General features: G+C 38.8%; 1 protein-coding gene across 6 annotated transcripts in view; it reads right to left on the reverse strand.

The window, feature by feature from the left end:
* The window catches only part of DOCK8 (dedicator of cytokinesis 8), a 247,673-nt gene that overhangs the window by 45,980 nt on the left and 187,434 nt on the right, over nucleotides 1–14,259 (reverse strand). For all 6 annotated transcript variants that reach the window (XM_054499987.2, XM_063649580.1, XM_054499990.2 and 3 more), the window contains 3 exons: nucleotides 12,310–12,449; nucleotides 4,608–4,777; nucleotides 1,332–1,471 (listed from right to left, as the gene is read on the reverse strand). In XM_054499987.2, the coding sequence (XP_054355962.1) occupies nucleotides 1,332–1,471; nucleotides 4,608–4,777; nucleotides 12,310–12,449 (450 nt within the window). The remainder of the gene's footprint in view (nucleotides 1–1,331; nucleotides 1,472–4,607; nucleotides 4,778–12,309; nucleotides 12,450–14,259) is intronic.

Consider the following 14,259-nt stretch of genomic DNA (forward strand, 5'->3'; position numbering starts at 1 on the left):
GAAATCTTGAGATACAACCTCACAAGGACTATGTTTGAACCGGTGAACTTTGGGCTTTTGAGTTTTTCCCTTAGAGGCAAATAATGTAAAAGGCGTATACCACCTCAAGCAGCTAACTTTGGTAAGATGGATATTAGAAAGGTGGAGGAGGTCATAAAACACAATATTTCTCCAACAGTAAGATCAGTGATCTCAAATCTCAAATGTCTTTTCTCTGTCTCATCTTCCTGCCTCACTGTCCCCCCAATCCTCATGGGGATGGGGCTTGCTAAGTGCTGGAAGGAAGAGAAGAAAGTCATCCAGCAAGAAGAGTTAGGTCAGGATGCTGCTTTCTCACGGGAGAAGCAAGTTAAATTCTCTGCTCATCTATACCCTACACTGAAATGTGAAAGTAAATGACATTGGAGGATGCAATGCTGTCTTCACAAGGGATAGTCAGAGCTCATCAACAGAGATGAATCCCACCTCAACTGAATCAGAGGATACATTCCCAGAGGAGCCCCTCTTTAAGCCCGCAGAGTCCATGCAAAAGGACAGAGCCAAACAACCCTCCTTAGGCTCCCTAGGGTCCTAGAAAAGCTGCACTCTTTTGCTTAAGAAGCCCTTACGCTAAGCTACCAGCCTCCTTCAGTCTTTTTTTTGGAGGCATAACACAGTATGAATTACACACACACAGACTGAACACAGCCTAAGCCTCCACCCTCAGAGAGCCTTGGTTTGATCTCCTTTGCAACGATTTCAGATTTCCCAAGTTTTCCTCTTTTCTGGTTTCTTGAACTTGAACTCAGCACCACTGGGACTGCCTGAATTTGATCTGCACATCTCTTGCTGTTGCCAGAACGCTTTCTGACTTGTGTGCCCCTCAGCTGCCAGCCTCACAATGATTCTTTCCAGCAAAATGAGGCGGAAAGCATCAATGCCTGCTCTAAGCTGAGTTCTCCCATCAGAAGATGACAGAAGAGGCTGGGCACAGTGGCTTGTGCCTGTAATCTCAGCACTTTGGGAGGCTGAGGTGGGTGTACCATCTGAGGTTGGGAGTTTGAGACCAGCCTGGCCAACATGGCGAAACCCCGTCTCTACTAAAAGATACAAAAAAAATTAGCCAGGTGTGGTGGTGCATGCCTGTAATCCCAGCTAATCAGGAGGCTGAGGCATGAAGAACCCGGGAGGAGGAGGTTGCAGTGAACTGAGATTGTGCCACTGCACTCCAGCCTGTGCAACAGAGTGAGACTCTGTCTCAAAAAAAAGAACACAAAAAAACACAAAAAAACAAAACAGATGACAGAAGACACGAAATGAAAAATCAACCAGACACATGTGCACCAACATACCAAGGAAGACAGCACTATTCCACTTGTTTTCAAATTGAAATTATTCCCTGCTATGGCCAGAGCCACATTCTGGTTAATGGCACCGGCTCCTTCTTGTTCTTCATCCGAGCCGCTGGTGCGGTATCTGCGAGTATCTGCAACTGCAATGAAAACATCGTTTGTGATGTCAAGTCAAACATGACATTTCCCTATGTCCCCTACCCAATAAGAGACTGATACTTCTTAGTCACTAAAGTCAGCACAGTAATTTTAAACCTGATGTTTAGCATTATGTATCTGCTATCAGCTATAGGAAAACACAGCAGGCTAAGAAAAGAGACAATGTCTAGCACAAGATTAGGCTAGAAGTTAATTTTTCAAATTGTGTGAACAAAAAGTTTTCAAACCTTCCATAATAGTTTCCTGTAACATAATTTTTTAAACTTTATTCTCTATTCTAATAATTGACATTATTTTAAATAATGACCAAATAGAAGAAACCTACAATTACAGAATTAAGCAAGTACCTTATATAGCATAATAAGCTATTATCACAAGTTCAGCAATAATTTGTTATATTTCAAATGTTTAAAATGAATGTCAATTTATTGTATCTATGTAATATAAACATATCCATATTTATAGATAGGTCTAGATGTATGCAAGCAAAGAAAAGGATAAACCATTTAAAAGTCTGGTTTTTAAGAATGCTACCAAGTATACAATCAAAAACTATTAATATTTCAAGCAGTTCTGGGGAAAGTGTGGTAAAACATTCACAGCTGATTGATTCACTCATGTTTTACTAAAAATTCATGTTTTTCTAGACCTGTGACATTACAGCCATCTGGGCCTTCAATTATTTAGAAAAATTTGAGTGTAAATAACATTTCTTCTACTAAAGTTGTGAAAACAAAACCCAGTTCTTATTATTTATTTAGTTGTTTGTTTATTTATTTATTTTTAGACAAAGTCTCACACTATCATCCAGGCTGGAGTGCAGGGGCGCCATCTCTGCTCACTGCAATCTCTGCCCCTCCATCCTCCTACCTCAGCCTCCTGAGTAGCTGGGATTACAGGTGTGTCACCACGCCTGGCTAACTTTTGTATTTTTAGTGGAGATAGGGTTTCGCCATGTTGGCCAGGCTGGTCTCGAACCCCCGGCCTCAAGTGATCTGTCCACCTTGGCCTCCCAAAGTGTTGGGATTACAGGGGTGAGCCACCACACCGAGCCAAAACCCAATTTTTAGAAATACTTATTAAGGCCATTGGGATTTTAAACAAATGGTTAAATAAACAGCACATGGAAATTATGCAAGACCTGATAACATTATCACAACTAACACAGAGACACATTCTTATTTCCCCTTAATTGCCATAGGGTTATAGTTACAAGAAAAACCGGGAAAGATACAAACATGTGCTGTGCAAAATGCTTTTATAGAAGTTCTCTAGTTTCACCTTTATCGTAACCCTAAAAGGTAGGCATCATTATCACATTTTTACAGTTTACAGAGGAAAGGAAGGCACAGAAAAGTTGAGCCTTTCAAAGGTCACTTATATTAATAAATGGGGCTGGAATCTGAATTCAGATGCATCTTTTTGAAAGACTATATTCTTATGAGTTTATCAACCTAAAGATTCCATATTTAATAGATGTACTATGTAACCTATATCAATAAAATACTTTTCACTGTTTTCTCTCATCAGCTACACCATGATCATAAAGTTCAATGCATATACAAAGAAGTCTTTGAGGTTTAAAAGGCTTGGAGACCAAATGTTGAAAAGTTCTGATTCCGAGTCACTGATATGGAATATTCTAATTGACAAGAAAACTTTGGAGAATGTGTGCTAAAGTAGTTCCTGGCTTTGGGAACAAGCAAGCTCTTTAAATGGAACTTTTCAGAAGCTTTCCAGCAAGGATTCTCAAAATGGGCTACAAGTCACATGCCATGCTCTGCATTATGTCTGTAAATGTTAAAAACAACTCCGTTTTCAATTCCCCGCAATCAGGTGCTACTAGAGGAAGCTGCTGACCTCGTGGTGCAGCTTGCTCAGCCCTGTGTGCTGAGCTTGTTTCTATCATTTCCTTGCACTCTCGCCCCAACAGAACTCTACAAACCCTAACCCCTATCTCAACCTTTCTCTTCTGAGTTACCCCATTAGCAGTTTGCTGGAGAATTTTTTTCAAGAAAGGAGAGAATTACTTCCACAGGAATACTTGCTGCTTTTCATTTTATGATTTGTATGAATTAAAGACTATAGGCGTTTGGTCCCATTTTCATGAACTAAATACTTGTCACTGTAATAATATTATAAATAATTTAGTCACACATGACACTTTCCATTTGGAGGAGGTGGGAAAACCTGGATGGTTCCAAGATTTCAAGGATGACTGCCTATAAAGAGGCTGGCTCAGGGAAGCATTCCCCAGATCCCAGCACCCTTCAGCTGCCAAGAGAGCAGCATGGACATTTCCAAAACTTCCCTTGAGCTGGAGGAAAAGCAAGAACTACTCTGATGGGATAGGAATTTTGTGTGTGTGTGTGCACGCGTGCACACGTGCACACACACGTACGCTGTGGAGAGGGTAGGCCAATGGACTGCCTTTCTCAGGTCAACATAAGAAGTTCTTCTATTTGGGAGGATTTTTTTTTTTCCTCTACATTCCTTAATCCACAATGTAATTTGTAAATAGATTCAGGGGTTTCACAAAACCCCTTTAAGACAACTTATCCTTTCCTCTTGTTGCTAATATAGACATATTAACCTCAAAATTAGCCACTTAGTGCCAAGGGCAATATTTCTCTGCTATGATAGAATTTTCTAATATTGACATATGCCACGATTTTTTTTTTTTGCATGGAACAATTATTTGGGTTCATTTGAGACTGCTTTTTGCTTACGTATTCATAAAAGAAAAGGGAAGGAACACCTTTATTTCAAGGTGTTAGAGCATGATCTCCAAAGGGAGTAATCTTGTTATTATTTCATCCTTTGTGGTGTATGGTTTATAAAGTTCATCCCATACTAGCAGATCAATGAATGAATAAATGAAGGAACGAAGAAACAAGTAAATAATTTCTAAACAAAAAACATATATGAGGCTATGTGCCTTTTTTTTTTTTTTTTTAACTGATTGGGGCCTGTGTTAAAGAGGTTTGGAGACCATTTTTGTGAAGAATTGCTCATATGAACATATCAGCACTGGAACAAATGACAGAGATCTCATTCGGATGGGGCATTTGGCAGGGGCGCCCATCAATCCAAGAAAGAAAACAGAAGGGCCATTACCTGTAAAGTCACAGAGCTGTGGCAAAGCATCCAAAATGATGCCAACTAAAGGCAGGTAAAGGGCAGCGATTTTGACCTTCACCTCTGGTTTGACACAGCGTGGGTCCAGGTCGTGAGAACTTAGCAGGCTTTGGATGGCACTGACAGCTTTCCTTTGTACTTTGCTGATTCTGTTGGCACAACACAGCAATCAAGAGGTTATGGTGAAAGGAAGTTGACTAAAGAGCTCTTAAACAGTCAAGAGTGATCAAAATGCTCCTAAGCAATGAGGTGACTGTGAAAACCAAGCAACACAGGATAGAACTATATAGAATCCAGAAATAGACTGCCTGTGTTCTAACCCTGGGTCTGCTGTTTAGTATGATGTTTTCAAGTTTATCATATTGTAGCATTAGTACTTCATTCCTTTTTATTGCTAAATAATATTCCATTAGTGAATTTTATACATTCATCAACTGATAAACATTTGGATTGTTTCTGCTTTTGAGCTATTGTGAGTTATGAATGCTGCTATGAATATCTGTGTACAAGTTTTAAGTTTTACTTTTCTTGGGTACATACCTCAGAGTACATTTGCTGGCTTGTATGGTAACTGTCTGTTTAGCTTTTTTTTTTTTTTGAGACGGAGTTGTTCAGGCTGGAGTGCAATGACACGATCTCAGCTCACTGCAACCTCCCCCTCCTGGGTTCAAGCAATTCTTCTGACTCAGCCTCCCAAGTAGTGGTGACTACAGGCACCTGCCACCACACCTGGCTAATTTTTGTATTTTTAGTAGAGACAGGGTTTCACCATCTTGGCCAGGCTGGTCTCGAGCTCCTGGCCTCAAATGATCTGCCTACCTCAGCCTCCCAAAGCGCTGAGATTATAGGCATGAGCCACCGTGCGCCCAGCCTCTGTTTAACTTTTCGAGGAATCAGCAAGTTGTTTTCAACGGTGGCTGCACAATTTTACATTCCCACCAGCAGTGTCTGAAGACTCCATTTTATTCTTGCCAACACTTTATTACCTTTTTTATTATATCCATCTTCGTGGGTATCAAGTGGTATTTAATTGTGATTTTAATATGCATTTCCCTGATGGCTAATGATGCTGAATGAACATCTTCATGGTCTTATGGCTGTATCTTCTTTGGAGAAATGTCTATTCTGATCTTTTGCCTTTTAAAAAACTGAGTTATTTGTCTTTTTATTACTGAGTTGTAAGATTTTAAAATATATATTCCAGATACAAGTCCCCTATTAGGTTTTTGATTTGCAAATATTTTCTCCCATTTTGTGGGTTGCCTTTTCATTTTTTTGATGGTGTCCTACAAATCACAAAAGTTTTAATTTTACTGAAGTCCAGTTATCTATTTTTTTCTTGTTACTCATAATTTTGAGTGTGTCATATTTAAGAAACCATTGCCTTTTCTAAGTCTATGATGATTACCTCTATAATTTTATGTAACAATTTTATAGTTTTACCTCTTACATTTAGGTCTTTGATCTATTTGAGTTAATTTTTGTATATAGTGTAATATAGGGTCCAACTTCATTCTTTTGAATGTGGATACTCAGTTGTCCCAACACCATTTATTGAAAATTCTATTTTCCCCCATTGAATTGTTTTGGCACTCTTGTCAAAAGTCAATTGACTATAAATATGAAGATTTATTTTTGGACTCTTAACTCAGTTTCATTGATCTATATGTCTATCATATGTCAGAATCCCATAGTCTTGACTACTTTTGCTTTGTAGTAAGTTTTGAAATTGGGAAGTGTGAGTCCTCCAATTTTGTTCTTGTTTTTCAAGGTTGTTTTGGCTATACTGGGTCCCTTGAATTTCCACACGAATTTTAGGATCAGTTTGCTAATTTCTGCCCAAAAAAAAAAAAAAAAAAAAAAAAAAAAAAGCAAGCTAGAATTCTGAGAAGAATTGCATTTAATCTATGGGTCAATTTGGGGAGTATTGCTATTTTAATAATATTAAGTCTTCTGATTCATGAACATATGATATCCTCCATTTATTTATATCTTTATTTCTTTCAACAGTGTTTTGTCATTTTTAGTGTATTTCTTTTGTTACATTTATTCCTAAATATTTTTTCTTTGTGATGCTATTTTATATGAAATTGTTTTCTTAATTTCATTTTCAGATTGCTCATCATAAGTGTATAGAAACACAATTGATTCTTATATGTTGATCTTATACCATGCAACACTGCTGAATTCATTTATTAGTTGTAATGGAGTTTTTTGTGGATTCCTTATGGTTTTCTATAAACAAGATTATGCCACCTATGAATAGAGATAGTTTTACTTCTTTTCCAATTTAAATGCTTTCTTTTCTTTTCTTTTCTTTTTTTTTTTTTTTTTTTTTTGAGACAGGGTCCTACTCTGTGGCCCAGGCTGGAGTGCAATGGCGTGATCTCAGCTCACTACAACCTCCGCTTTCTGGGATCAAGCAATTCTCCAGCCTCAACCTCCCAAGTAGCTGCGACTACAAGCACAAGCCACCAATGCCCAGCTAATTTTTGTATTTCTTGTAGAGATGGGGTTTTGCCATGTTGCTCAGGCTGTTCTCAGTCTCCTGGGCTCAAAGCGATCTGTCCACTTCGGCCTCCCAAAGTGCTGGGATTACGGGCGTGAGCCACCATGCCCGGCCTAGATGTCTTTCGTTTTATTTTTTTGCCTAATTGCCCTAGATAGAACTCCTAATATGTTGAATAGAAGTGGCAAGGATAGACATTTTTGTCTTGTTCCTAATCTTAGGGATAAAGCACTCAGTTTTTCACTAATTAGTGTCACATTAGCTGTGGATTTTTCATAGAGGCCCTTAAGTCAAGTTGAGGAAGTTCTCTTATTTCCTAAAAGGTCTGTTGAGTGTTTTTATCAGGAAGGGTTATTAGATTTTATTAAATGCTTTTCTTTGCATCTACTAAGATGACTGTATGGGTTTTGTCCTTTATTTTATTAATATGGTACAACAATTGATTTTCAGATATGAAGCCTATCTTGCATTCCTGAGATAAATCCTACTTAGCCATGGTGTATAATCCTTTTTATATGCTGCTGGATTCAGTTTGCTAGTGTTTGTTGAGGGTCTTACATCTATATTCATCAGATACTGGCCTGTAGTTTTCTCATGACGTCTTTGTCTGGTTTAGTATAGGGTAATGCTAGCTTCATAGAACAAGTTGGGAAGTATTCCACCTCTTCTATTCCTTGGAAGAGAAGACTAGAAGTTGGTAAAAAATTAGAATTAATTCTTTTAAAAATATTTGGTAGAATTCATCAGTAAAGCCCCCCAGGTTTGAGCTTTTATTGTGGGAAGTTTTAAATTTTAAAATTTATTATTATTATTATTATTATTATTATTTGTGATGGAGTTTTGCTCTTGTTGCCCAGGCTGGAATGCATTGGCATAATCTTGGCTCACTGCAACCTCTGCCTTCCAGTCTCAAATGATTCTTCTGCCTCAGCCTCCCGAGTAGATGGGATTACAGGTTCCTGCCACCACACCCAGCTAATTTTTGTATTTTTAATAGAGACGGGGTTTCATCACCTTGGCCAGGCTGGTCTTGAACTCTTTACCTCAGGTGATCCACTCACCTTGGCTTCTCAAAGTGCTGGGATTACAGGTATGAGTCACTGCGCCCAGCCTAAATTTTTAATTTGTGTGGGTACATAGTAGGTGTATGTGGGAAGTTTGATTACTAACTCAATCTCTTTACTTCTGTAGGTCTATTTGGATTTTCTATATCTTCTCGGAGTCAATTTTAGTACTTTGTACCTTTTAAGGAATTTATCCACTTAATCTAGGTTATCAATTTGATGGCTTTCAATTGTTCATCGTATTCTTTTATAATCCTTTTTACTTCTGTAAGGTCTGTTATGATATGATTGTGTTGAATCTTTCAATTATGATTTTAGTAATTGAGTCTTCTTCCTTTTTTCTTGGTCAGTTCAGCTAACGATTGGTGAATTTTGTTGCTCTTTTCAAATAACAAGCTTTTCATCTTGAGGATTTCCGTGATTGTTTTTCTGTTCTTTATTTCATTTATTTTGGCTATCACCTTTGTTATTCCCTGCCATCTTCCTGCTTTGAATTGTTTGCTCTTCTTTTCCTAGCTCAGAGTATATTCTTTTGACATTTTGTTAAGACCATGTAAACATATTTATTAAACTATTCAAGAACAGTATATTAAAATAAAAAATAGGCTGTATTTATACCCCCAAAGAAATGAGTTCTAACATCCACCCAAAACCATGCACAGGCATGTTCACGGCAGCTGTTTTCATAATACCCAATACCCACAAACAGAAAGCAGCCCAAATGTCAATTTACAGAAGAGAAATTATAGTAGACAAAGGAATATGACATACAGTTGAAAAAAAATGAATATTGACACATGCGACCACACTGAAGGATGTCACAGTCGCAACATTCAGCAAAAGACTATGAAATTCAATAACAGGCAATATTAATTTCTGATAATGAGTCAGAATAGTGGTTACTTGAGGGGGGCCTGTAACTGAGAGAATGGAATATTATATTTTTTATCTGACTGGTGGTTACTCAAATATATTCACAGGAAATATTAATTGCACTTTACACTTAGGATTCAGGTCCTTTATATAAATTATACTATATAAAAAGTAAATAAAATATATAGTGGAGTATCTGGAACCTAGTCATAGATGTTCAATTTTAAAAATATACATTTTGCTGCAATAAACATACGTGTGCATGTGTCTCTATAGCAGCATGATTTATAATCCTTTTATTGCAGCACTATTCACAATAGCAAAGACTTGGAACCAACCCAAATGTCCATCAATGATAGACTGGATTAAGAAAATGTGGCACATATACACCATGGAATACTATGCAGCCATAAAAAAGGATGAGTTCATGTCCTTTGTAGGGACATGGATGAAGCTGAAAACCATCATTCTCAGCAAACTATCACAAGGACAAAAAACCAAACACTGCATGTTCTTACTCATAGGTGGGAACTGAACAAAGAACACTTGGACACAGGGTGGGGAACATCACACACCAGGACCTGTCGTGGGGTGGTGGGTGGTGGGAGAGATAGCATTAGGAGATATACCTAATGTAAATGACGAGTTAATGGGTACAGCACACCAACATGGCACATGCATACATGTGTAACAAACCTGCACATTGTATACATGTACCCTAGAACTTAAAGTATAATAATAATAAAAAAAGAATCCAGATTTTAAAAATATATATATATATTTTTCTTTCAAACAAAATAAGGCTACATCAGAATTCAACGTTATATAGAAAATATTAACCAAAATTTTAAATGACAGACTCTTGCACTGCGGCTAAAGTAAGATAATTGTAAATTGCATTTCAAAAATTGTTCTTGTTCTTAGTCTGTGGTTCCGGGAATGGGTTGTGTTTTGAATTAGGCATTGCAATTTTCTAGCTTAACACAAAGATGATAGACAATTTCTAAATGCTTGAAAAACACTGTGGATTTAATGATACATAGACATTTGTGGATATACCCAGGTGTCAGAGATCTAAGGGAAACCCAGTGGAAACTGGAGCTGTGGCTCCCTAGGGGTTCAGGTACTGAGATGTGTCCTTCTGGCCCTTGCCCCATGGATGTACAGGTGTTGGCAAGTCTACCAACTGTCTTGGAAGCAAAAGAAAAAAAAAAAAGAAGTGCTGATCAATAGGAAGCATTGTTGAAGCATGACATTTTTCTGAGGTTTTAGCTTACATGATGAAGTTGTGACAGAATATCTAATGACTTTCCAGGAGAGTAACTGACAACCCAGCAATCAGGGATTATTGTGTTGCCAAAGGAGTTACACTGTTAATTACTCTCTTGGGGGAGAAAGGGTACTCTGTGTGTGTGTGTGTGTGTGTGTGTGTGTGTGTGTTTGAAGAATGTATCTACCTGATTAAAAATAATTACATGATTATCTCTGAATATACTTTACCTTGTTGCTAGTAATATAACAGCAACAATTTTACAAGGAATCCAGAACAGAATGTCATGGCTGTTTCCAGCTAGAATGAAAACAGAAAATAGAAACTACGCTATTGTAAATACTAAAGATTGTTTCTAGAAATCACTTAAAGTACTGCTATTAAAGGACAACTAAGAAAATGTATGTACATGTTTGTGCATGAAGGCAATTTTCTTTGTGTTCAAACTTTCTTCTCAGTATCTTACTTATTAGCATAAGTGTTCGGTGCACTTTTTGTTGCTGTGGAAATTTATGTTAGTTGTAGGGTAGAACATTCTACTGAGATAATTAGGAGAAATTTAGTTAGAGTTGAGAAGAGAAGATAGAACTGAAGCCATGGAAAGTGAAGTTCTCAAAGGATATACTCAGGCCAGGTTATCTGGAAGGAGGCAGAATTGAGAGCTAAAAGCATGAGATTCCCCACACTATCCTGCCAGGAGACACAGACATACAGTCACTTAAGCGGTGTCAGCATGGGTACATCACTTGGGATGCATGTGACTGTTGCAGTTGCACAAACTCGATGTGCTCCTGTATTTGTTTCATGCAGGAACCTCCTGTTTCCTTCACTTAATTGTAAGCACTTTGAGAGAACTTGAGAAATTCCATTTAGACAAAAATCCATCCATAACATACAGCAATGCTACCATTAATTAGCAAACATTATTCTGGAAACTTCTTTAGCATAGGAGTCATGGGAACAGGTTCCCTGTGCAGGGAGATGGTTTGGTATAGGAGAGTGGGTCCTGGGAAGGGACTGGGAAGACCATGGCTTTAGATTTCATTCTCTGTTATGGAATAGTGGGCAAGTTCCTGCAATTCTGTATGCCTAATCTAAACACCAGAAGTGTTGAATCTCAACTACTTTGCAATCCTAATCATCTTTGAATCTGAGTCCCTGGATGGTGAGCTCTCGAGGGGCAGGGAATTTTGTCTGTTTTGTGCACTGATATATCTCTGATGTACTCTAACACCTAACTGTATCTGTCCCATGGAAGGCATTCAATAATTGTTGAATGGAATGAATAATATTTTAGAAGGCATTATCTTTTTCAGTCCAGTCAGGTAGGCTGTGGGTTTCTGATTCCGTGAGCTAATGGAGCATAGGGAGAGAAGGAAAGAAGGGGGTGGTCTACCTCTCTCTGTCTGTTGACTTCTAGGCTAGATACTGCCACATGTCCCTGAGTAATCAGATAGATAAGAGGTAAAAGGATTCAGAAGCCCTGGATGTGTGGCGTCTCTTGGCCTGAGAAGCACTGTCTGCAAGAAACCTAATCTGGGCACGGGGCAGCTGCCTTCTCAGCAGCCATTATTTCCTTCATCAGCATTGAACCAAGTGACATCTCGTGGTTGTCTCTGCATGCTATCCCCTTTGTTAAAAATGGCTTTGTTCCTAGGGAGTTCACTAATCAAAGCATCCTTGGGAAACCTGCTATAGCAGAACTGGTAAATTCCACTCAAATAGTTGACCAAGAAAAGTCATTTTGTAGTTCTTATCCATCCCTTGTGCCTTTCTACACAAGAAAGGCCTTTCTTGTGCCTTGTGCCTATGGGTACCATTTTCTCAAGACAGATGTTTCTACTCCTCAGAACTGGTCGACTACAGTAGAGTTTTTTACCAAGTGTGAGAAGCTAGACTGCAAATTTTATTAAAGAACATCTGTTTTTTTGGCTTCATCTTCCATTTTAAATGCCAGAAACATACCCTTCCCCTTCGGCATCCAGGGCAGCAGCCAGTTCTGTGAAGAGGAGCCCGGTGAGGAAGTGCTGCTGGCGGTACTCGGAAGTCAGATCGAACATGCTGGCGATCTTCTGGTCCTGGAAACTGGAGCAGGAGCTTGAGTTCTACAGAAACGTAAGGAGCCATTTTATGAGCCACAAGAACTGGAATGAAAATAGTGATGGCTAGTGTTTACTGAGTCCTTGCCCCAGCCAGGCTTCGTGAGCCCTCCCTAGTGAGGTAGGTACTGCTGGTGCCAGATAAGGCAGATAAGGAAACTGAGGCACAGAGTGGTTACTGTGCTTTCCCATACCCACAGAGAGAAGACTGCCCAGCGGGAAAGATGAAAATAAAGCACCTTGGGTCTGTTGAAAAATGAATGACACTCCCTTCCCCACCTGAAATCAAAAGCTGAAGATAAAAATCCTAGGATAAAATTTGGACAGAGAAATAAGAACCTCACCCAGTGCTGTGGCTGGGAGCAGGCAATTCCTCTATAACCAAATGCCCCCTTTGTTTAAGGCCCTGCTTACTCAGGTATCTTCTTTTTATTTTTTTTATTTTTTATTTTTTTGAAAGACAGAGTCTCACTCTGTCACCCAGGCTGAGTGCAGTGGTATGGTCTCAGCTCACTGCAACCTCCGTCTCCCGGGTTCAAGCAATTCTCGTGCCTCAGCGTCCCAAGTAGCTGGGATTACAGCTACTTGACGCATTTTTGTATTTTTAGTAGATATGAGTCTTCATCATGCTGGTCAGGCTGGTAACTCCTGGCCTCAAGTGATCCACTCCCTTTGGCCTCCGAAGATGCTGGGATTACACATGTGAGCCACCGTGCCTGGCCTCAGCTACGCTTCTGAATTTGGCTTAAGCATATTGTCAGACTTTTGCTGGCCTGGAACTACAAGTGATGTCAGGGAGGGAAGTATTAGATTTACCGGTCCTCAGTAATTCCTGTCCTGTATTTGTATCCTGGGAGCACACTTTATATTTCATTAAGAGCATCTAAAGTGTCTTTAGAAATCCTTCATGGTTTTGTGAGCCTGGCCCCTGGGTTTGGCCACTCCCTGGGGCAGTCAGAAGGGGAAGGTGGGAAAGAACCTAGGGCAAGCTTAGTCCAGGGAAGTTTTAGGAGTTAAGCTGCTGGGCAGGATGGAGCAAGAAGTTTATACATTTTGAATTGCTGCTTGTGAGTCAGATCTTTCCCTGTTCACAGTAAGATGGTCATGTAGCTAATATCTGGATCATGAAATATGGCTAAGATTTTTTTTTTCAATTAGTAAGACAAGCCTTCACTTTTGTACTAGTATCAAGGAATATGCAACAGAAATATAGCCTAATAATGAGAAATTTTGCCTGATGCTCTGAGCTACTGATGTGTTCCCTATAATGGAATGTGACTATCAAACAGCATGTTCTTAAAGTTATTCCAGAGTAACATTTCAAAAAATGTATGAAGTGGGGTGGGGTTTCCATGTTAAATCATTTGGGGAATCACTGCTTATCATGCATACCGCCTCCCATTTCCTCTTCTGCTTCTTGTGCATTTGCAATTGACATGAACAAGTTAAAGCCTCTTAGAGGGCCTATTGCAAAGAAACCTGGTGAATATATGGTTTCCAAAACTTATTTACTTTGGAATCCTCTATTTGCATAATATAACAATTGGCTAATGTCAGACAATGGAAGATTTGAGACTTTTCTATGAGTTTCTAAATTTCATAGGGCTTATTGGATTCTTTGCTTTACTTAACCTGATCAGGGAGCCTTGAGCCTGGGGAGAAACCAATTACTTAGATTGTTAACTCTTAGCTAGTGGTGTAACTTCAGGGTATCATACTTGATCTGGTTTGAATAGTTTGATTTTTCATCAAATTAATAAGACTAACCTTTATAGGGAATACATGATTAAACTGAGCTAGTTAAATGAAATAGCTT

Source organism: Pongo pygmaeus, chromosome 13 (assembly GCF_028885625.2).
Source record: "Pongo pygmaeus isolate AG05252 chromosome 13, NHGRI_mPonPyg2-v2.0_pri, whole genome shotgun sequence".
Classification (NCBI taxonomy): Eukaryota; Metazoa; Chordata; class Mammalia; order Primates; family Hominidae; genus Pongo; species Pongo pygmaeus.